Here is a 24,526-nt window from a genome sequence, read left to right on the forward strand (position 1 = left end):
AATAGTATTTTCAATTCACCTCGTACAAGTACTGTAGTGCAATCTTTGTCATGAAAGTGCAACTTACAAATGTAGATTATTTTGGTTACATAACTGCACCCAAAACAATGTAAAACTTTAGAGCCTAGAAGAGTCCACTCAGTCCTACTTCTTGTTCAGCCAATCGCTAAGACAAACAAATTTGTTTACATTTACAGGAGATAATGCTGCCCTCTTCTTATTTACAATGTCATAGAGCGTGAGAACAGGCATTTGCATGGTACTTTTGTAACCGGCATTGGGACCCTAACCCTAACCCTTCCAGAGCACTACAAATTTATAAGAATCCTTCTCACTGTGCCTGTATCATCCTGAACTGCAGAATGCTTATTCTACAGCTTCAGAAGACTTAAAAATTATCTCCAGTTATCAGTGGGACAGATGCAACTGAATAATGTAGCTTTCCTTAACGTGCATCAAGACCATACCACGGAACTAGATGTAAATAAGATTGCTGACTGTTTCATCCAGAAAGCTACAGTGACACATAATGTCTTTAACTAGGACATTAGCAAAGACAGCTTGTAGGTGACTGCAATGATTTTAATATGCTGTAATTCATGATAATGTAATTATGTAGTTCATAACAATTTAAGCATTAAAATAGTAAAGATACCAATGATACACACATTCAATAACTAGAATATAAAAGAAGTGTATAAATATGCTGAAAAAAGCCTTCCCCCCCCAACTGGCAGAGCGCCTCTTTCTCCCTCCACCCCAACACACACACCTCTTCAAAAGCACCCACCAGCAAAAACAAAAGGCAGCGCCTATGCCTATGAATGCGCATTTCATGAAGATCTCTGCTGTAAAGAATTGCCACAAAACACAACAGGTACAGAAATCTTCTGGGTCCTAAATGAGTATGTGACAGGACATGGACTTTGGTGGGACCGCTATGTTGGAATTTGCACTGACAGAGTGGCTGCAGTGACAGGCAGACATTCTGGTGTAGTGGCAAGAGTGATGGAAGTTGCACCAACTGCTCAAGCAACACCGCTTTATTCATCGAGAGGTCTTGGCAGCCAAGAAATTGTCTCCAGAGCTTAATGATGTCCTCAATATAGTTGTTAAAATTGTGAATTTTGTGAAAGCAAATGGACTCAATTGTCGCATATTTGCTACAATGTGTTAAGAAATGGGGTCAGAATTTATTCTTATATGCTGAAGTGCAGTGGTTATCCCATGGCAAAGTATTAAACCGAGTATATGAACTGCGACGTGAACTTGAAGCTTTTCTGTCTCAAAAGAAGTCTCGTCTGGCAGCATACTTTCAGGATTTACAATGCTCGCCAAACTTGCATATTTGGCAGATATATTTGATCACTTCAATCAGTTCAATCTCTCTATGTTGAGTGTCTTTGTATTGGATGACAAGATCGTGGCCTTTAAAAAAAAAAAACTCTCCAAGTCTGGAAAAAGAGAGTCGGGCGTGATTGTTATGACATGTTCCCATCTTTTGCATTTCCAGATATTGATGACAGTAAAGATGTGGATCTGCCTCACCTATGCGAAATAATTGCATCCCATCTAAAATCAACTCTTCAAAAGTTCAAGGACTATTTCCCATCAGACTCTGATCCATGAAAAGGAAAACAATGGGTTCATGATCCATTCTCCTCTCTAGAAACTGAGACCTCTTTGTCACTATCATTGGAGGACAAGTTGCTGGAAGTCTCAAGTCATGAGGGTCTGAAGTTACACTTTCATTAAGTGACTCTATCTGTTTTCTGGATCAAAATCAGAAGTGAATACTCACAACTCAGTGAACCAGATGTCAAAACTTTGCTCATGTTCCATTCCACATATCTCTGCGAAATTGGATTTTCAGTGATGACTGCAACGAAAACAAAATACTGCAACTGGCTGAGCACGCGAAAGATGCTCCAAGTGTCCTTGTCAAACATTCATCCCCGGATTGAAAGATTTGTGTCTACAAGACAGGCACAAACATCTCATTATCAGAATGGTGAGTGAATCCATCTGATTGTTTTTTATTATTTTTAAAACTAAATCAATTGAATTATCTCTAATGTACAAAATGAGGTATACAGTTGTAGACAAAATTATTGGTAACCTGATTTTTAAACATTGTTTCAAATGGAGGGTAACATTTTTCATATCACATGACTGGTTGAACTGGACTTTATTTTAACAAATAAACAGAATTGGAGTAGTGGCCCTGTGTTGGTAAGCAAGTAAGAAGTGTCTTACATGCAGATAGTACAAAAAGGAAACTCCTGGCAATACTGAAAAAACAGCAAGAAATACCAGTGAAACACTGTTTGGTTTTTGGTTGTTTTGGTGTTTTTTTTTCCTGCTCTCTCAAACAGTCCATGACAGTTTAGGAAGGCAGCAAACCCTGGAATCAGAAACCCTGGAATCACTACTCTATGTGATGGATTCTCCCACCACTCTGTGATTGTTCCTTTGTCTAGGGTTACCATACGTCCGGATTTTCCTGGACATGTCCGGCTTTTTGGGCCTCAAATCCCCATCCGGGAGGAAATCCCAAAAAGCCGGACATGTCCGGGAAAATAGGGAGGGAGGGGCCGGCGGTGTTCGGCCGGGGGCCGGAGCCGCTGGGGCCGGCGGTGTTCGGCCGGGGGCCGGAGCCGCTGGGGCCCGGCCGGGGGCCCAGCGGTGCAGGGCCGGCGGTGCGGGGCCGGGGGCCGGCGCCCCGGGGCCCGAGCCAGGCGGGAGACGCCGGGGCCAGAGCCTCTTAGCCTGGGCCGGCCGGCCGGCTGCCAGAGGGAGCCGCTCGGCCGGGGGGGCCAGACTGGGCCGCGCCTCCTTGCGCCCCCCAGCCCCAGCTTACCTGCTGCCTGCCTGCTTCAGGCTTCCCGCGAATCAAATGTTCGCGGGAAGCAGCAGAGTTGGGGCGGGGCCGGGAAGGGGCGGGGGTGGGGAAGGGGTGGGGCTGGGGGCGGAGTTAGGGCGGGGCCGGGGCCCCATGGAGTGTCCTCTTTTTGGACACTTAAAATAAGGTAATCCTACTTTGTCTGACTGCTCACAACCACCAACTCTATAGATGTCTATGTCCTATAACAGTGGTTTTCAACCTTTTTCATTTGCGGACCCCTAAAATTTTTCAGAGGGAGGTGTGGACAACTTTGGAAATTCTGCCTGTGGTCCATGAACCCCTACCATAAAAGTCTTAGACTGAAAACTGACTGAACAGAATTAAACTAGAAATGTTGCATATGCTTGGCATGGCATTTAATGCAGTGTGAGAGAGGGTGCTAAACTGTGGGCTTCTATGGTAACAACATTTCTGGGTTTTGACCTGAAGGTGGGAGTATTCACATATTTTTGATTGGTCAGAAAAATTGAATGCCTTTTCTGGGATCTGAAACTCTATTTTCATAGTCACCTTTCACTGACCCCTTCAACATAGTTTGTGAACCCCCAGGGGTCCATGGACCACAGGTTGAAAGCCACTGTCCTATAACATAGCATTTGTCATACATTTTGTTTGCTGAGCTCCTTTCTCATTGCTGACATTTAATCAATACTACCTTCACTAGTGTCCTCCTTTTTACATTCTCCACCCATTCTTGTATTTGCCCCTTCTTCCATGCTTAAGTTTAGAGCACCCTTCCTCTTCTTGTGTGCCAGCCAAGTGCCCTGTTCTCATTCAGATGCTCCTTTAAAACATGTATTTTTTCAGTGTGGCTTTTCAGTATTAACTCGCCAATTGCCATTTCAAAATGTCTATTCAATATTTCAAAACACCCATCCCTGCCTAAATCTTGGGACTAGGACCTACATACTACATTATTGTATATTAGACTATATTTCTATACCGGGGCAGGCAAACTTTTTGGCCTGAGGGCCACATCGGGTTTCCAAAATTGTATGGTGGGCCGGTTAGCGGAGGCTGTGCCTCCCTAAACAGCCAGGCGTGGCCCGGCCCTGCCCCCTATCTGACCCCTCCTGCTTCTCGCCTCCTGCCAGCCCCCCCAGGACTCCTGCCCCATCCAACCCCCCTCTGTTCCCTGTCCCTTGACCACCACCCCATCCAACCCCCCCTCTCCTTCCTGACTGCCCCCCTGGGGACTCTGCCCCATTCAACCCTCCTGTTCCCCGCCCTCTGACCGCCTCAACCCCTATCCACACCCCCGCCCCCTGACCACCACCCCAAACTCCCCTGCCCTCTATCCAACCCCCCCTCCCCACTCCCTGCCCCCTTACCGCACTGCCTGGAGCACTGGTGGCTGGCAGCGCTACAGCTGTGCTGCCCAGAGCACCAGGACAGGCAGCTGCGCCACCCGGCGGGAGCCAGCCACGCCACCGTGCAGCCCATAGCACTGGGTCAGGCCCCGGCTGTGCACCTGCGCTGCCCCAGGAGCTCGCAGCCCCGCCACCCAGAGCATTGAGCTGAGGCTGCGGGGGAAGGGGAACAGCAGGGGAGGGGCCGGGGGCTAGCCTCCAGGGGCAGGAGCTCAGGGGCCGGGCAGGAGGGTCCTGAGGGCCGGATGTGGCCCGCGGGCCGCAGTTTGCCCACCTCTGGTCTATACGATATGGTACACCATGCTCCATGCACTCTACTGGTCATCGTTCACTTCAGGTACAATTCAAGGTGGTAATAACAATCTTTAAAACTCATCATGGTCTGGGTCAAAGTAATGTAAAGTGTAGTTCTACTCTGAAAAGGGTCTGTAAAGATGGCATCATGGGGTTTCATGTTTATTGTCTTTCAATGACCTTTGTATCAAATGTAACATGAGTTACACTACATTTTTAATTGCCAGCCCTGAAAACTCAGTCTAGGCTGCGACAGCCATGTTGGGGCTCTTTCTATTTTGTGCATCATCCAGGGGCGGCTCTATGTATTTTGCCGCTCTAAGCACAGCAGTTTCGGCGGCGCACCTGCGGGAGGTCCGCCGGTAAGGCGGATTTGGTGGCATGCCTGTGGGAGATCCACCGGTCCACAGGGCTGGTGCAAGGAAGTTTAGCGCCCTAGGCGAAACTTCCACCTTGCGCCCCCCCCCCAGCCCTGCGGCAGCTCCCTGCCCCCTCTCTGCCCTGAGGCGCCCCCCCCCCCACGGCAGCTCCCCTCCCCTCTGCCCTGAGGTGCCCCCCCCGCGGGGAGCCGTGCGGCAGCTCCCCACCCTAGCTCACCTCTGCTCCGCCTCCTCCCCGAGCACGCCGCCCAGAGATGAGCTGGGGTGGGGAGCTGCCGCACGGCTCCCAGGGCCGGGAGGGTGGGGAGCTGCCGCGGGGTGGGGGGGTGCCTCAGCGTGGGGGGGGGAGCTGCCGCAGGGCTCCCCACCCCAGCTCACCTCTGCTACGCCCCCTTCCCAAGCACGCCGCCCCCGCTGGCAATGACAATAATTGCATGGAGTGGCCGCTGCACTGGGAGAGGGAGTCTGAGACGCACGTGTCAGCATGCCGCCGGCAGCCCAGCCCAGGAACGCTGTAAAAAAAAATTGGGGACACAGCTTTTTGGCGTCCCCAAATCTTGGCGCCCTAGGCAACCGCCTAGTTTGCCTTAATGGAAGCACCGGCCCTGCCGCTCCCGCGCCTTCGGCGTACCCACCATCGAATTGCCACCGAAGCCGCGGGACTGGCGGATCTCCTGCAGGCATGCCACCGAAGGCAGCCTGACTGCAGCCCTCACGGCGACTGGCAGGGCGCCCCCCGCGGCTTGCCGTCCCAGGCACGTGCTTGCTGTGCTGGTGCCTGGAGCCGCCCCTGGCATCATCACTAGAAATAAAAGTTCTGCAGGCTAGTCAAATCATTCGATGACCGCTGCAGCCTACTTGTTATTAGCTAATGCTCTCAGTGACTGATGCATAAACCCCATTATCTTTAGTGGTTTATATTAACATATCTGAGTAGAAATAGAGATAAGGCTGGGGAGATAATACTGTATCTTTTATTGGACAAACTCCTGTGAACGAGACAAGCTTTGGAGCTTACACAGACCTGAAGAAGAGCTCTGTGTCACTGGAACGCTTGCCTCTTTCCCCAACAGAAGTTGATCTAGTCAATGATTACCTCGCCCACCTTGTCTCTCCTTCATTATGTATTGTCCTAGCTAGTGAAGCTCAGAGGGGAATCTATCAGGTGCCACAGCTGGTGGCTGCAGGATAGTCTCACTTGACAGCCTGAGCCTGTCCCTCCACAAGCAGCTTCAGGCTAGGGATTCCAGCTCTTCTCCTCTGCTCCCACAGACTCCGGAAAAAGGCGAATGGGAGTGATTTTAGCAACGTGGGCCCCTTTAAGAAATAAAGTAGTAAATTGCCCGGCTGGGATTTGATTGACTGCTGGGATAGCCAGTGAGTTGGTTTAGGACTGAAGAGAGCGGGGCAGCCAATGGGCTCTTGAGGGACGGGATGAGATGTAGTTTAGGGAAGTGAAGTTGTGGGTGGGCTTTCGTGAGCCAATTGGTTCCCCAGGGCACGTCTAGGCGGATAGCTTAGGGGAAGGGCGCGGCAGAGGCGGGTCGGTTAGCTCACAGTACGCAGTTTGGTTATGATCGAGCGGAGCGGACGCGGCTCAGTAGCTGGCTGGCTTAGCGGGTCTCAGCGCTGAGACAGCGGGGAATGGCTCCTCTGCGGGGTCCTAAGGCGGGGATGGAGGAGCCGGAGCCGGGTGCGGGCTCCTCCCCGCGGCGCTTCACCTGGGAGGAGATCGGGCTCCGCACGGGCCGGGGGCACCCGCAGCAGGAGCGGTGGCTGGTGATCGACAGGAAGGTCTATGACATCAGCCAGTTCTACCGGCGGCACCCGGGGGGCGCCCGAGTCATCAGCAGCTACGCGGGGCAGGACGCCACGGTGAGGGGCAGAGGCGTCCGGTTTATCAGCGTGGGCAGGGCAGGGAACAGAACTGGGACCCAAGCGGGCAGGGGATGGGGTAGTTGGGTTATCAGTCATTGTGCGGGGCAGGATGCCACGCTGGTGGCAGCAGAGGGGAGGGCCCAAGTAATTGGCCTCTGTACGGTCAGGACAGCTGCGTTGGAGAGCTATAGACATGACTGATTTATCAAGACTACAGAAGGTCTCAGTTGTAGGCTGAGGAGAAAGGTATTTGTCATATGAGAGAGATTTGTGCGTGCAATCGCACTAAACTGCACAGCGTTTATCTAATCCTTTGTTACTGATATCACTAGGCCGGTGACTTCTAGCCAACGGAACTTCCCGATTCAACAGGCGTTGGAGTGTGGTTCCTACAGACAGATGTCACTTGAGGTGGTTTATGCTGGGAGTTGAGTGGCAGGGAAAACTGCCTCCCCTAATGCCCATAGATAGAAACAAATGTTCTTTTCACTCAGATCCCTCTCTCCTCCGTGACACTGATTCTTGTGGGAGAAATAATTGAGGGGTAAAACACTCTGCTGTTTTAGGGAACTAGGAGTCACAGGTTGCTAAGAGATGAGTTTTCTGTTTCTGTGGGTGGAAAAGAATCTGTTAACTCTTGGCACATTATGTAGATGTGAAAAGATATCACTGAGCAGACAAACAAAGCCAAAACCCAATATTCCATAGGCTGTGCTTCCTGCTCTCAGTCCCTAATGCCCAGCTGTAGCTGTCCCTTTATAAGCCTCTTTAAGTCCGTGTCAGACATTCAATTATCTGACATCTTGTTATCCGTGTCTGCTGGCAGACCACAAACATACCCTTGTAACCCCCTGTTTCAGGGGCCTCCAGTCTTATGCCACCCTCTGTGACTTGGGCAGCTGGCTAGTGCCCAACCTGAAACAATCTGAGAGGCATTTTTTACTAGCAAAAGGTATTTTTCTAAATTGTTTCTGACTTATCCACCTTCTTCACCTAGGAGTTTTTATGAGGGTTGGCCTGTGACTGAAAATGCAGCTGCATCTTACAACCTACAGTCCCACTGAAATCATTGGGCTACATTATGGCTGGGTCGCATTTAAATTCTTCTTTGTATTACTGCTCAGTTTTCTTTATATAAAAGTTAATTTCTTGTTCACCTTTGGAGTGGCTATCATTTCTTTTATTTGCTTTCTCCTTCTGGCTCTTGAATACTGAGAACTCCTCTCTCACCCTTTCCTTAAATGGTTAATCATTCATTTTTGTTGCTAAGTGATACAGTACCATACCAGATGCTGGGGGACTTGTGAAATAAAATGTGGTGTTTAGAAAGGTGCTAAAGATGTCTACAATTTCACTGGTTCTCCTGCCTCTTAATTGTGTTTTGGGAAACAAAATCAACAGGTAAAAATGGTGTTCTTCCTGCTTCCCTTTCCAACCTTCCTAAAAAATAATAATAATAAAAAATCACTGCACTTGCACATTGAGTTCCCTCATATAAGTCACATCTGGTGTTTAGGATATGTTAGCCAATCCATAGGTCTGGGATATCATTTTTGATAGATAAATTTCAGAATGTAAACCTCCAATTTTGAAGCATTTTAAAACACCGTTTGTACCTGCCTACTCTGAAAGCTGATCCATACACCTTGATCTTATCAGCTGTGCACTACTCCTAGCTGGTTTCACACCAAAAAGCTGACAGGTGGGAATCGCACATAGGTGCTGGAACGAGAGGTGCTGGGGGTGTGGCAGCACCCCTTGGCTTGAAGTGGTTTCCATTATATATAGGGTTTACAGTTTGGTGAAATGGCTCTCAGCACCCCACTATTAAAAATTGCTCCAGCATCCCTGCAGTTGCATTGAGGGCAGCATGAGAAATATAAGACGGAAGAGGAGCACTATTGATTTAAAGAAATATTCCTTAGAAAAGGTGATGAAATACAAGTCAGGACATACTGGTAAATATCAGCCTTACTTCAGAACTGGATGTCACCTCTTCAGCACCAATCCTGTTTGTTTTTTGCCTGTGGGAATAGAAGCAGGAAATAAAAGGGACTGGGGCTCACTGAAGAAGGGTGAGGGGACGGAAGGGATCACGTGTGTTTCCTTCCCTTGTCCTTCTCATACAAGGTCTTGAAGCTCTCAACATGGAGGGAAGTGGAATCAGATAGGGGAAGTGGAATCAAGAGGCAAGAGGTAACCAGCAGTCAGCTAATCAGCTTGTGAGGAAGTTTGGTGGCTCTGTGATATGCTGACTGCCTTATTGTCAGAGGGTGGGTTTTCTCCAAGGGATGTAGTGGAGCTAGGCATTCATGAGGGGGCTGTTTTTTCTCATTGTGATCAGATTGTGTACTCAAGGTGGTGGTTTTTTTGGTTTGTTTTGTTTTTACAAAAGGAGACTGATCTGAATGTACTTGCTTAATAGCACAATTACTTTCTCTACAGTAACACAAGTATTGTTGGCCAGAGGTAATAAGGAAATGGTAAATAAAATTATGTCACAAAAAAGTGCATGGTCCTTTTAAGAATGTGGCTCATGATTCTTCTTTGTTAGTACTATCATTTCCAAAATGTGCGTTAGAGACTTTGCCTCCATTAGAGGTTACTGCCACTCTACAGCCACCAGGTGAATGAAAGGAGATATCTCAGTGGCTAGGGCAGTAGACTGGACTTGGGAACACTAGTTCAAGTACCTGCTGTATCAGACTCTCTGTGAGACGTGGGGCAAGTCACTTAATCTCTCTGTGCTGAAGTTTCCCATCTGTTAAATGGGGATAATAGCACTTCCTTAACTTATTGGGGTGTTGTACAGATCTATATAATAAAAGATTGAGGCACTCTGATACTATGGTCATGGCTATAGAAGCACCTGGAAAGATGCAATGACTAGTCTAAACTATGGCATCGTTCCTGCTTTGATTATGTATCCAGGCCCTCCAACAGGTACACGCAAATGGAGAAACTAGTAGCCTTAGGCGTATCAAACCTACTCAGTTACATAAGATGTCTTACTACCTCGTGCCATGATGCCAAACAGCTGTCAGTTCCAGTAACAGAACTGCTGATGTTCTGCAGGCTCTTTCTGCTCTATGGCCCTAGCTTCACTTCTCTCTTCCTTCCCTGATCAGCCCATTACCCAAAGCTAGTCATCACCTGCTTTCACTTTCCATCCCTGCTTTATTGTTGTGTTCCTTGTAACCAGATGAGGTGTGGGTGGCATTAAAGTGTATCCTACTATAGCTGTTTGTAACATGTCTATTACCATAGTATTTATACACCAAAACAATTATTAAGAAATACAGTTTGCCTATATATCTTGCTTTATAAACATAGGGTTAGATTGTTACCTGCACTGCATACTTCTAAAAGGGAGTAAGAAATTCCCATACATCCATGAGTGAGCTACCTGGACATTTGGCTCATTTATAAAGGAGTAAGTGGGGCTACTCACCTGCTTACTACCACCCCAAGCAAGTGAATGGGCCAGAGTAGCTGAGCCAGCAGGAGGAGGAAGTGTACTGTTGGTATAGGTCTCATGAGCACGGAGGAAAGAATTGTGGCTCAAAAGTGTGGCTCAGGGTCACAATGCATCCCAACACTACAGCTGGGGTGGTGCAGCTTGGTCAGGGCAGTGCCTAAAGTAAAAATCTAGCCCTGAGATAATGATAATTATACTTGAGGTTAACACGTTACCTTTCATCTGAAGATCTCGCAGCATTTTACAAGTGCGGGTAAGGATTATTATCCATATTTTTAGGCAAAGAAGCGGAGTACAGACAACTTAAGTGACACGTGCAAGGACACATAGCAAGTCTGTGACAAACACAGGAACTAGAGTCTGGGTTCTCCTGACTCCCAGGCCTGTATTGTACCGACTAAATATGTTGCCTAAATTAAGACATGTCCCAGGCCTGCAATAGTGTTGCCAACTCTAGTGATTTTATCATGAGTCTTGTGATATTTGGCACCAACGGCTCTGAAGGAAATAAGTAGAAATGAGATAAGAGGGAAGGTCCTTTCATGGATCAGTAACTGGTTGAAAGATAAGAAACAAAGGATAGGAATAAATGGTCAGTTTTCACAATGGAGAGGGGTGAACAGAACCCAAGGATCTATACTGTTTAACATATTCATTAATGATCAGGAAAAGGGGGTGAACAGTGAAGTTGTATTATTTGCAAACTTTACAAGATAGATAAATCCAAAGCTGATTGCAAGAGGACTCTTACAAAAGAGTTGCAGAGGGCTCTTACAAAACTGGCTGATTGGGCAACAAAACGGTAGATGAAATTCAATGTTCAAAGTAATACATGTTGGAAAAAATAATCCCAAATATACATATATAGAGGATCCCCCACCCTGTCCAAACACCAGCATCAATGGTCACTTGCACATTCAACTTCTTGGCCCTGGGCTGGTGTTAACCCTGAGTAATGGCTTGGGCAGGGATGAGTGGGCCAAGTTGGCACTGTCATCTGCTATACAGGGGCTTGGAAGGAATGTGGTGGCAGGTCCAGGCCAGTGCAGACACCAGACCCCTTCTCCAGGTCTCCAGTCACAGCTGCTTGTAGGTGACCCACAAAGTGCTGCCCCTGCTGTCAGCTCTGCAGTGCAATGGCGGAGGCTCCAGTCCTCTGGGGGGAAGGTATGGCCACCTGACTGCCTCCGGAAGTATGCAGCAGCATCAACTCTGCCTCAAGACCAGCCCCGTACATGGGCCCAGTAGGAAAACACTGGGTTGTTAACAGAACCACTTTACAGCACCGAGGGACGTGGGGCAGTCCTCTGAACTCTGGCTGTGTCCCACAAACACCGGGACAGGTACCAACACTGGGCACCGGTCAGTCCATGTCGCCCGGGTAAACCAGGGATGCCCCCTCCCTCCAGCTGCTCAAACAGGCACCAGAATCTTCTGGGTGATGCTCCATTAGCAGGGGATGGGGCAGAATCTTGGGGCCAGCAGGTTCTATAGCACTTGGGATGGGCAGTTGGAGGAGCTAGGAGCTACCTGGAGAGATCAGAACAAGCAGAGGGATGGGGGAGTGGGCTCCTGGGGAGCAGGGTCATGAACATGAGAGGTGAGAGAATGAGAGACACCACCTGTCCCAGGTGGAAAGGGGCAAGTAGGACATTATGGGTTGCAATCCAGACCAATGAGGGGCTGTGTCACCACTTGCCTTGCAACCTGGGGTGCCTCTAAACCTAAGCTCTTCACAGTCAGCCTGCAGGTCACACCCTGAGTCTCTGTGTATAGTCACAGCCCTGGTCCAGCAGCTCTGACCCCAGCAGCCTGCCAACAAACACCAGCCACACTCTGGTTCCCACCAGCTTTGGTTACTACTTGCAGGGTGACCCCAACAGACTTCCATTCCCAGATTTCCACACCCCAAAAAATGTGTTCGCAGTCCAGACCTCTCCTGGATAGTCCATTGCCCCTCTAAGGGGATCAACATACAACAGTCTGCTACCATAAATGGAGGTTACCCAAACAATTCACAACACTGTATTAGTTTTAATTAAAGAATAAAACAAGTTTCTTTAACTACAAAGAGAGAGATTTTAAGTGAGTACAAATAATAAGGCATTAAAGTCAGAAATGGTTACAAAAATAAAGATAAAACGCTTTCTAAACTTAAACTAGAGTTGGTTCAAGGTGAAGTCTCTTACCACATGTTTTCAGTACATTGGTGACCAAACTTTCAAGCTGGGATCTGCTCCCAGAGTCCAACAGCTGTTTCTTTTGTCGTCTTAAGTAAAAAGAGAGAGATGGACAGGGAGGGAGAACTTGGGGTGTCTTTTTCCCCTCACGTCTATAGTTCAGTTACCCTTTGAAATGCATTTTCATGGAGGTTACCCCTAGTTAAAGTTCATTCAAACAGCAAAGAAGGTAACATGGTGTCTGGTGGTGAAAGAAGTTCCATGCTGTTTGTTCTCACGTCTGTTTGCTGAAATGCAGATTTTCCTTGGTTCCATCAACATTATTTGGGGGGAGGGAGGGGGAATACATAACTTTACATATAACATTGCTATGTACATTCTATCATGATATTATCTACCAGTAAGTTATTAGTTTTCAAATGATATGTTACAAGGCATATTTTGTACAAAGATTATTACAGTAGGGTGTGAATACAGGGATGCATTCCATCACAGTGAGAAAGAGAAACTGATGGAGAAACCCACTTGGGGGAGAAGTGACGGAATTATTCCTTCTCCCTGCACTGAGAAGGGAAAAGGGAGGGTGTTTTGAATGATTGCCTCACCAGTGGGGGTGGAGGATATTTGAGTGACTGCTTGATGTGGACGAGTCCTAGGGTCTGTGATCCTTTGACTCGTTGGGCCAGGGGTTTGAATGCCCCCTGACCAGTTTGTGTTTAACAACCACTTCCTACCTGACTAGGTGTCCAGTATAGCAGTTCCTCGCCTTCTCCCTTCTGTTGATTTTTATGAACTGTGGGTCTAGAGCACAGAGTGACCTATATAATAAGAGTTATATACCCAGTTATAAGAGGTCTTGGGTTGGAGGAAATTGGTGTACAGAAAGGGAGGAGAGGAGTCCCTGTCCCAGCCCTTACACCCCAGTCTACACTTTTCACTGTGCAGTTTCATTAGCTGTATCTTCATGCATGGTGTTGTCTTCCTTAGCTGTGCCTCCTGTGAGTCTAGCAGGAAGACTCATACAAACTAGATTGGGCATGTGCAGCAAATGTTTTTTGAAGCCCCATGACTCAGTCAAATCAAAACCAATTTTCTCTGGACCACTCAAATGGGGTCAGGATGGGGTTGTACTTGAGTGGCTAGCCCAAGCGGCTGCCTGTGCTACCATGGCCACACTGCAATATTTAGTGCACTATCTTGAGCGGCGCTCACGTGTGTCTCTCTGCCTGAGCTGAGAATTACACCACCCTGCTGCAGTGTAGATATAGTCTCAAAGGCCCTTCGATATGGGTTGTTTCCCTGCTAATTTCAGCTTTCAATCCTCTGCCATTTTGGCTGTAAAGTGGTTCAAGAAAAGGTCACAAGGAGGGGAAATACTTTTTTCCCAATCTTTCCTTTACTCAGAAATCTTAGTTTGTTGTAGAGAAATAAGTGGCTGGATTTGCAGAATCTGTATGTGAGGAAAGGCAAGAAGAAGAGTCAAAGATGATGCCAGTGATGTGAACTTGGAAGATAGGAAACATATTAATGGTTTTGAAAGGCAAAATAAACTCAGTGTTCGGACCAAATTAGTCCTGGTGAAACCCCACCAAGTCAGTGATCTTGGATCAGAAATGCATTTGGCCCATTGACTTTCCAGTGGCTATGAGATTTCCAAGGGGAAAATATAGGCAATAGGTGGAGAAGTGGAACTGGACTGACGGTAATAGTTTGGGGATGAGAGGTAAATTTGGGAAACAACAGCGTGGAGGTGATACCGAACCTGGGAGAGTCATTGAATATAGTTATCCAAAGGAGAGAATGTAAAGGGAAAATAAGAGAGACCTAGAGGACTCTGACAGAGAAAGGAGTATGTGAAGGCCCTAGATGGAGAAGTCAAAAATGTAAGAGGATACCAAGAAAGTGGAGAGCAATGGAAGCCCTGTTTCATAGATTTGTAATGTCTAAAGGCAGAAGGGACCACTGTGAACAACTAGTCCGATCTCCTGTACATCACAGGCAATAAGACTTCCTTGAATTAATTCCTATTTGAACTAGACCATATCTTTTTGAAAAACATCCAATCTTGATTTAAACATTTCCATTGATGGAAAATCCACCAGAGCCAGAGTTGTTCCAATGGTAAATTACCCTCACTGTTAAAAACATGTGCCTTACTTCTAATCCAAGTTTGTCTAGCTTCATCTTTCGCCATTGGAACTTTTTATATCTTTGTTCTACTGTGTCTGAAATGGCAGGGGCCAAGGATAATGATGATGGAGAAGAGACCCATTAGAAATGGCTAAAGGAGAGAGTAGTTAGGGATATAGGTGACAGAGATTACTCTGAAGTGAGTGAAGCTCATACTGTAGAGGGTCAAAGAGAGAACTGGAGGAAGGGAAATGGAGGGCAGAGAAGTAAACTGCTCACATGAGGTTAGAGGTGAAGGAAAGGAGGGATATGGGTATTAAAGAGACAGGTGGTGTCAAAAGGATATTTTGGGATTGAAGATATAATTGCATGTTTGGAGGTAGAGGGGAGAAAACCAGAGGAGAGATTTTAGGATAAGAAAATGACTGGGAGTGGACAAGGCTGAGGACACACGTTATGGAATTGGAGACTGGAGAGGGACAGAATAAAAGCAATTCAAGACAGAAATTCAGGAGGGGAGGGAGAGGAGAATGAAGAAATGGAGAGGTCCTGCCAGATGGTATTGACTTTGGCTTGGATGATGATGGCAAAGTGAGGTTACATATTTCTGGCTCTGAGCATGCCGTCTCTCTCAAAGCACTCAGCTTGTTAATGTGCAACCACAAGTCCTGACTCCAGCAACACTAGCATAGATTTATAGTTGATAAATGTGCCTATACACTGTGGTGCTAATGGCATCTTTGGTTCAAAACACCACCTGCAGGTTCCAACTATCACAGCATCTTCTGGAGGTTGTGCTACTTGGTGGCTTCCACTCAAGTGATGCTAGGAATTTGACTCCTCCTTGGGGTTTCTTGAGGATCAGCGGGTGCCTCTTTGTCAGTGGCTACCTGAAGCTGGACAGAATTTCAATGTCTGTGAGTATTGACTCACAGATCAGGGCCAGAAGGGCACAGCCTAGCTAGATATTGTTCCCGAACTTTGGTTGGTTTCAGAGTAGCAGCCGTGTTAGTCTGTATCCGCAAAAATAACAGGAGTACTTGTGGCACCTTAGAGACTAACAAATTTATTAGAGCATAAGCTTTCGTGGGTTGAAGTGGGTTGTAGCCCACGAAAGCTTATGCTCTAATAAATTTGTTAGTCTCTAAGGTGCCACAAGTACTCCTGTTATTTTTTGGTTGGTTTGTTTCTTTCTTTCATTCATTCATTAATATCCATCTATCTAATCGATGGATATTTGTGAGGCTCAGGACAGGAGAAAGAGCATTAGTTTCTCTTTGGAGAAGAAAATGTATCATTAAAATACAAAAAAAAAAAAAAGGAGCAGGTTCATTTTAAAAAAAAAATAATATTCTGCTATCCTACTTCTTTGTTCCTCTGTATTTTGTAATGGATCCCAAAGCAAAATGTCGCTAAGGTCAAAGAGCATGGGAGCTCACTACTGGGTTTGTTCCAATGATTTGTGTCTGGATCTGGAGGGCATGTGGGGCCTGTTGGCTCTAACAACATTTTGCCAACTGAAATATTGTAAAACTGGCAATTAACAAGTTGTTTGCAGTGTTGTAGTGGTTTTGGTCCCAGGATATGAGAGAGACAAGGTGCATGAGGTAATACTTTTTATTGGGCCAACTTCTGTTGGCAGAAGAGACAAACATTTGAACAGCACAGAGATTTTCTAAGAAGTTGGTCTAATAAAAGATATTACCTCATCCATCTTCTCTCTGTCTCAGTTAATGAGTCGTCTAAAGTTTTATTATTAAGACAGTTGATGCATACCAAGGGCTTAATCCTTCACCATTCAAATGAATGGGAGTTTTTCCATTGACTTAAATGGGAGCAGGATCAAGTCCCATTAGAGCTTGTCAAATAGTGTTATTACTGATAACATTAACAATTAATTTATATTGCAGTAGTGCCTAAGAGTCCCAGTTATAGACCGGGACCTCATTGTGCTATGTACTGTACAGACAGACAGTTCCCGCCTTAAGGCACTTACAACGTCCGTTGAATAAATTAACGGAAACGTTTTACCAATATTTTCAAATAGATTATGCAATAGGTATATATTTGGTAAAGCTCTAGATACTAAAAGATACTTTTTAAATGAGACAAAATTATCATTTCTCTCAAAATATTTTATTATATTGTATTAGGGTTGAAAGAGACCTCAGGAGGTCTTTCAAGGTCTTTCAAATTTTCAAGGATTATTTTTTCTGTAATGGGAGCATCTCTTTCAGATGACCCAGATATGAAGCAAGATGTTTTGAATCCATCTAATACTGTACAAACTACCAAGAATGACTCTTTCTTACCGATTTTATACCCCTTTATTGCTACATCTCCAGTAATCTCAAGAGTAAATGTATGAGCACAGATTTATCATATGGATTTTTTTCTTGCTGCTATTTTTAAATACAGCACATAGTCCTGACTGAAATTTTTTTGAACAAAAAAAACTTTCACGGAAAATATTACCTTGTTTTGAAAATGAAATTTGTCCCAAAAAACTTCACTTTTTTGAAACTTTTCATTTTTTGCAGAATGTTTTATGGGTTTTTTTCAGTATTTTTTTTTTATTAAAAGGGTTACCAAAAACATGATGGAAATGGTTATCAAAACTTTTATTTCATACAAATCATTATTGTAAATGATGTAATTTTTATTTACAAAATTTCGGAAACACTGATAACCATTTTTAAAATGTTTTGGATAAATGTTTTGATTTAAAAATTCACAAATAATTGAAAGAAGGAAGGAAGGAAAAGGGGTCTGTTTTGAACCCAGTGAAAGGGGAACACTTTTGATATTTTTTGTGATTTTTTTTTTCATGTTTGAAACAGATCTAACATGATTTAATATGTTGAAATAAATTGAGTTTTATATGAAAGTATACATTTGTAATTAAATGTTGCAGGCATATTCTGTTTAGTGTATTATACAAGTTAAACATTTTTTTAATGAGTATTTTAATGCATTGATTTCAGATGCCAGAATAGAACAGGAAACATACAGTATTGTATTGAATTTTAATCCAGAGTTGCTTCCTGCTGAGATGGGACCTAATTTTCTTCAGCTAGCTTAATATCGTTTTAATAAGATGTTAGCTTAATATCTTCTGGGATTTTTCTCACTCCATTCACTTACATGTTTTTTCAGGATCCCTTTGAAGCATTTCACATTGATAAGGGGCTGGTGAGAAAGTACATGAGCTCATTGCAGATTGGGGAGCTGGCCCTGGATCAACCAAGCTTTGAGCCCACCAAAAATGTGAGTTTGTACAAAAGGCCAGAAACACAACTGGATCTGGAATTGGGAGGATGCTCTGGGAAAATGCAAATCCACATTTCATTCATGTACAGTCTGTCAGAACCCCCAATATACTTCACATTGCATATGGAAACCAGTGTGTCTGGTGGAGGAGGGCTGAAGAAACATTGGCTGTGAGCTTCCCCTGGTGTCATAGTGACCCACACTGGGAATGGCAGGTCCAGTCTCTCACAGACTTCTGCCCAATACACAATTCCCACAGTGAATCCCACATAGCAGCGACAGTAGGGAAGAATGTGTCAGGCACAGGATCTCCCCAGTGGTACAAAGACTGTCAATGGGGTTGACAGAGCCTGTCAGCTGTTCCCTAGTGTTGCAATGTCTCTTTTCAGAGGGAATAGAACCTGTTGGTAAAATGTTTCCTTCACTGCCATGATGGCTTCTCTGCAGAGCAGGAGCAGAGTAAACCTGCCGGCTCCTTAGGCTGTTGTTTTGCCAACCCAGAGTGAAGAATGCTATAACATTGGGTCTCCCCACAGAAATTGCTGGTAGAGGACTTCCGGGAGCTGCACACCACTGTTGAAAGGATGGGACTCCTCAACCCCAACCACCTCTTCTTCTTCCTGCTTCTCCTGCACATTCTGATGCTGGATGTTGCTGGATGGTTTGTTCTTTGGTATTTTGGGACATCTTTAGTGCCTTTCCTCATCTCTACAGTGCTGCTGACCATTTCTCAGGTAAATTCCTCAACCCACAGAATGTAGTTTGGGACCAGCTTACCCTTCCTCACACTCAGGGCCAGTTACATATTCCTATTACATGGCCATCCCCCTTATCTTTGCTGTGACTAGTCACCTGACTAGCAGGATGCTCTTTCTTCACCTGAGGTTGTATCAGTACCAAAGATAAAAGGTTCAGGTAGAGGTACTCAGAGGACTGTTGGAATACTGATTTGGGGGAGTTCAGTTACTGGAGTTCTTGTCTTGCCCAGCCAGAGGCACCTTAGAAAATGTCGTAGGAGTGATGGATGTGGGGAGCTCACAATTTCTCAAGTCCTCAGCCTCATCCAGCTGGTGGAGGTACAGTCAGGGCCGGTTCTAGGTTTTTTTGCTGCCCCAAGCAAAAGCATTTTTGGCCACCTCCCCACCCCACCCCTGGGCTCTCACCCCCACCCCACCCGCACCTCCTGCTGCCCCAGCCTGGGCTCTCCACCCCACCCGCACCCCCTGCCACCTCAGCCCTGGGCTCCCCCCCACCAGTGCTGACTCCACCCTCGCCTCCAGCTGGTCCGGCGCTGGCAGGGTTGGGGTAAGCAGCGGGGCTCCCGGGCCGCGCCTCAGCCCAGGGTCGCTCCTGCCTCCAGGACCGTCCGGGACCCGGAAGGGCAGAGCCGGGGGACTGCCCCAGCAGGGGGCTGAGGAGCCCAGGCAGGGTAGCCCCAGAGGGAGCGGAGCCCCGGAGAGCAGGACGCGGGCCCCGCACGGCAGCGCCCCGCCCTCTATGGTCCCGCTGCTGCTGCTTCTGGCCGCCCTGCCGCAGTCCTTGGGCGGCTCGGGCCACTTCGCCCAGCCCCGGCTGCGGTGCTGGGGGGCGGCTGCCCTGCGGCATCTGCAGGTGGCTCCGTGTGCCCCGAGGGGCGGCCCCCAGCCCAAGTGTCCCCCGCTAGGAGCCTGCCCAGCCCAGCTACAAGGTGCGGGCGCTGCTTCCCGGCGGCACCAACCGCAGCGGCCCCAGGGCGACGCGCTGCTGCTGCCAGGGCCGGCTCTAGGCTTTTGCCGCCTGAAGCAAAAAAAGGAGGGGGCGGGGAAAAGACGGCCAGAATGCCACCCTTGAAAATGTGCCGCCCCAAGCACGTGCTTGGTTTGCTGGTACCTAGAGCCGGCCCTGGGTACAGTAGGCAATAATGCAGAAACGCAGTTTCTAAGGGGCTCACAGCAGTTCTAGTCACAGCTTCTCCCAGAAGTCTGTGTAAAGAAGTTAGGCTAAAGTAGAGATGCTGCATCTAGTGAACTCAACCCTGTGGAATGTTTGTTTTGTTTGTTTTATTCTGACTGAGTGAATGAAGTCAGAACAGTCAGTACATCTCCTTCCCATAATCTGCTAGACAACCTCACTCCACGCAGTCGCCGTCTTATTAAAAAAAAAAGGCGCTTCTGATCTTTGATCTTTTGAGTCTGAACTTTGAAACACAGTCTGTGTATGAACCAAGCTTTTTCTTGTGTCCCAAATGGGAGCATGAGATGCCCTAGAGCTGAGGACACAGAAGCACTGAAAGACACAGTTGCCTGGTTGGTCCTTTGGCATTACTAATGCTCAGAGGAGATGGCAGCAGACCAGAGGAGGATTCTTCTCAAAGGAAGGGTACTCGTCTACAGAGTTCAAACTACTTCTATAGATTTAGCTCCAGTCTTAGTTCACAACCCTCCCTTGACCCACTACTCTCTTCCCACCAAAGTAGCTGGTAGTGTGAAAAAAATGCTTTACTGATACCAGGAACACATGTTTTTACCAATCTGGGGTCGATTGCTCTGATAGTGAAAATGGAGCGAGTGCCCTAGAGTTCATTGAATGGAGTCTCAACAGATTGCAGGCAGGGGACACTGCACACAGAGGGGTACCTTAGGACAGAGTATATTGACAATACAAAAAGTTTCCTTCATACCAGCAGAGGGCATTCTCATCAGGTTGGCTTGCACTGACTGTACAGGGAGAGAACATCCCTCTAGAGAATGGACAGACATCTCCCTGGTACTAGGAAGAGAAGGTTTCATTGAGTTGGGGAGCACTGACCTCCCAGTTTTCATGGAATTGGTAGGACTGAGCATACCACCGCCCTGGCCCTGATGCAGCTGTGTACTAAAACCTGGCCCTGTTTGTTGAATGATCTCTATTCTTTTTCAGTCCCAGGCTGGTTTTCTGCAGCACGATTTGGGGCACCTTTCAGTTTTCAGCAGTACCAAATGGAACCACTTGGTTCACGAGTTTGTGATGAGCCATCTGAAGGTAAGTGCCTGATACTGAGGGTGTTCACCCCGCTTTGGCAGAACTGATCAAGCATGGGGGGGGTCCCCTTTCAGTTCAGATAGCATTACGCTGACATTCTGCACTCTACATGTAATTAGAAGAATGTAGTGCAGCACTGGGAAGACGGTCAATATGTGACCGATGAGGTGATTTAATATTTGGTAGTGTTGTAGTCTGATTCCTGTGGTCTCCTCATTTCCTGCAGGGGCTTTCAGCACAGTGGTGGACTCTCCACCATTCCCAGCACCATGCCAAGCCCAACTGCTTCCATAAGGACCCTGATATTGCAATGCATCCCTTCTTGTTTGCTTTGGGAAAGATACTCTCTGTGGAGGTGAGTGTGGGGGTGGGCTAGGAATTATTTAGACCACTGAAAAGATATGATGCTAAAAGAAATCAGGAGGCTGTATGTTTGGGAACAAGCTAATCCCTGGATCTTGCAAGGGGCAAGGATGGGATACAGATCTGCTGCCTGAAATCTCTTTGGGTTCTATCAGAAACAGAAAAAGGAAGAGCGAAACAGAGAATAGAAGATGAAAGGAAAACAGTGAGAGCAAAAGGCAACAAGCAAATGAGGGAGAGCTTTTGTTGTGGCCTACATTTGCCTATATCAAATAGGTGTACCACACATCAGAATGGGCTGATTCTCACCCCTGTCCCCTTAAGAGACCAGATTAATTTTCCTTTCCCACTTCCTTGCTGTGACATGCCCAGGGTACAATCTAGACTGATGAACAGATGTGTCACTTCAGCCCTCTCTCCTAGGGTGCCCTTTAGACTGTTTTGCTGCAGTAGTTACCACTCCCGATGTGCTCTCACACACCTTCAGAATGTAAGTCAATCCCAGCTATATAGTGTGAGTGCTGCAGCAGGCACTCTTGAACCACACCGCAGGGTGACACTAGCACACTCCCAATCCCAGGCTTTTCCCAGAAATGTACGTCTAGTACTGCCCAGCTTTCTCCTGGACAATACAAGTTCATAGAAAGTCTGTCATTTTATTACTAGAAAATGATGTACACAAATCCTGTTATCTCAAATGGAGTTTCCCAAACACACCAGTTTAGATAAAACAATAAAACAAGTTTATTAAATACAAAGAGATTTTAAGTGAACACAAGTAACGAGGCATAAAAGTCAGAGTTGGTTACAAGTAAAATAAAGGTAAAATGCAACTGATGCCTAACTTAACAAACAAGTAAATTCAAAGCAAAGTCTCTCTCACCACATGCTTCAGCAGTTCTATTGGCTGAACTTCTTTCAGTTAGGATCCTTCCCATAGTCCAATGCTGCTTCCTTTGTTCTTCAGATGGTGTGAATGCCGTGGGCAGAGCAAGGGGAAAGATCATTTGGGGCATCCCGCTTTTCTTTTTATAGTCCTCTCCTTCCTTTGAGAAGCTTCTCCAGCTGGGAGCAGGGCATCAGGCACTCTCCCTGGACAGGAACTTTGTTGTTTCTTTGCTAAGATGCAGACCCTTGCCCATGTTCCCTTCCTGCCAATGAACAGCCACCTAGCAAGCGATGATCCACCCACTACTTTGAGATACTCAAATAACTGACTGCTAAAAATGCCCTCTTCTATCTATATGACTGGTCAGAATGTGTACCCAGACCTATCATACACTGGTTTGTCCATAGTGATCCATACATTTATGAACTTCACGCTTGATTATTGCAATTCATCGTATCTATGAATAAACCACAGACCCCGCAAAAAGCTCCACTTGGTTCAGGATGCAGAAGCTGCCTACTCATCAGCCAAGGCCTCTGAGAGCACATTGCCCCTGTGCTCCTCTCTCTGCGTTGGCTCTCCAGGTAATACAGAATGATTTGCAGAGTTTTGGTCCCAATATTCAAAGCTCTCCAGGGATTAGCCCAGTTACCTGAGAATCTTTTCCTTCTGTGAGACTACGACTACTCACTACTGCTATGTTCCTGTGGTACAATGGAACTGTCCGCTTCAAGGATGAGATTATTGACCATTGGAGACAGAACTCTCACCCCTGGAACATGTGAGGATGACAAATCTCACTATCTTCAGGACAAAGTGCAGCACTCAGTTATATGGCTTAGCCTTCCCACAATAAAAAGAAGTTCATAAAAATATGGGCTTAGTATAAAAATCAAGACAGATAGTATTCAAGCAGTGACGCCTCCTGGTGCTTCACCACTGTGACAAAAGCAGCTCTGTGGATCACCTGGCTGTGTTCCATGTGCCACAATCTAACACCCACTGTATTAGAGCTTTGCACAATGCTACTTATTGCTACCTCTCCCCCTAATAAACCAATCTAACAATTCCAACCTAACTTCATTAACTGCTGGAGCAACATTATCACTTAACTATGACAGAACTATGCTTTATAAATTTCCTATAACACGTGTGTATATTACTGACATTTTTAGAGACAAAGGGTACATCTGCATGCTTCCCAGCATGGGCTGACAGACATGCGCTAACTCTGCTTGAACTAGTGCATGAAAAATAGCAGTGTAGTCAGTGTAGCACAGGCAGCAGCTGCCTGAGTACAAACCCACCTGAACCCCCTAGGTACTTGGGCAGCTTGACCGAGCCACCACCCAAGCTGCGCACAGCAACACTGCTATTTTTACCTTGCTGCTTGAGCACAGCTAGTGCAGGTCTGTCTGCCTGCACTGAGACGCTCGCTCCCAGCCGCAGTACCCATATTAACCCAAAAGAAGATCAAGAGTCTATTCTTAGCAGCAGGAGGAAAGATCTGCCAATACCCACTATTGCCATTAATCATGATGAGCCATCTGAGATTTGCACATGGAGGGTCACTTCACATTTGATTCTCACTTACTTCACATGGAAGAGTGGGGAAATCGGCCACCTCTGCAGCTACGTGTCCCTCCACATGGGTCCTGAGATCAGTAGGTGAGGTCAGGTACAGCACTGTGCTAGCAACTTTGCAGGGAAAGTGATGGCCAGATACTGCATTAACTTATTCATGGAGGGGGCTCCATGAATGGTGCAGAAATGGTGGTCTTTCTTCTAGAAAACTTGGGTGGAGTTGGGGCAGGTGCCCCACAGCTAGCGTGGAGGCACAAGGCCTTAGCACAAATGGTGATAGCTGCCAGCAGATCTCCAATATCCACAATTTCTGAACCTCCAGTTTCTTCTGGAGGGATGGTGAACCCTGTATCACAAGGGAAGAATTTGGAGAAAGCTCCTCAACTGGAATCTTGTGGAGTATTCCTCCCAATTGGAGGCCCTCCTTCAGGTTTTTCCATAGGAGGAGCCATCTGGACTTGTATCTGGAAGGTCTTCTACTAGAATATGCTCCTTAGACAGAAGACAATTTTGGGTGTAAAGTTTCTGGACCGGTATGTCACTGACATTAAGTATGCAAGAGTGTGTGTGGGGGGGAAATTACAAGATGCTACACGTATGTATTTGAGATTGTAGGGAAAATGTTTATTATATTGCATTGTTTGTGAAATAGTATATAATGATGTAATGAGGCCTCTTCTGATCTCCCTTACGCTGTTGTAATTCAGTGGATTTAGATGTCTGAGCAGGTGTATCTCGAGGAGGAGGAGGCAATGAAATTTATTTGAGTGAGTGTTTCTCTAGCTCAGCTGACCTGCCATGACCC

At 46.5% G+C, this 24,526-nt stretch overlaps 1 protein-coding gene across 1 annotated transcript in view; it reads left to right on the plus strand.

The window, feature by feature from the left end:
• Positions 1–6,501: 6,501 nt before the first annotated feature.
• Positions 6,502–24,526, plus strand: part of LOC135878316 (acyl-CoA (8-3)-desaturase-like) — a 30,547-nt gene continuing 12,522 nt past the window's right edge. The window contains exons 1-5 of the mRNA XM_065403946.1: positions 6,502–6,824; positions 17,772–17,882; positions 18,422–18,619; positions 20,784–20,885; positions 21,112–21,240. Coding sequence (XP_065260018.1) covers positions 6,594–6,824; positions 17,772–17,882; positions 18,422–18,619; positions 20,784–20,885; positions 21,112–21,240 — 771 coding nt within the window. The 5' untranslated portion in view covers positions 6,502–6,593. The remainder of the gene's footprint in view (positions 6,825–17,771; positions 17,883–18,421; positions 18,620–20,783; positions 20,886–21,111; positions 21,241–24,526) is intronic.

Source organism: Emys orbicularis, chromosome 4 (assembly GCF_028017835.1).
Source record: "Emys orbicularis isolate rEmyOrb1 chromosome 4, rEmyOrb1.hap1, whole genome shotgun sequence".
In the NCBI taxonomy this organism is placed as follows: domain Eukaryota; kingdom Metazoa; phylum Chordata; order Testudines; family Emydidae; genus Emys; species Emys orbicularis.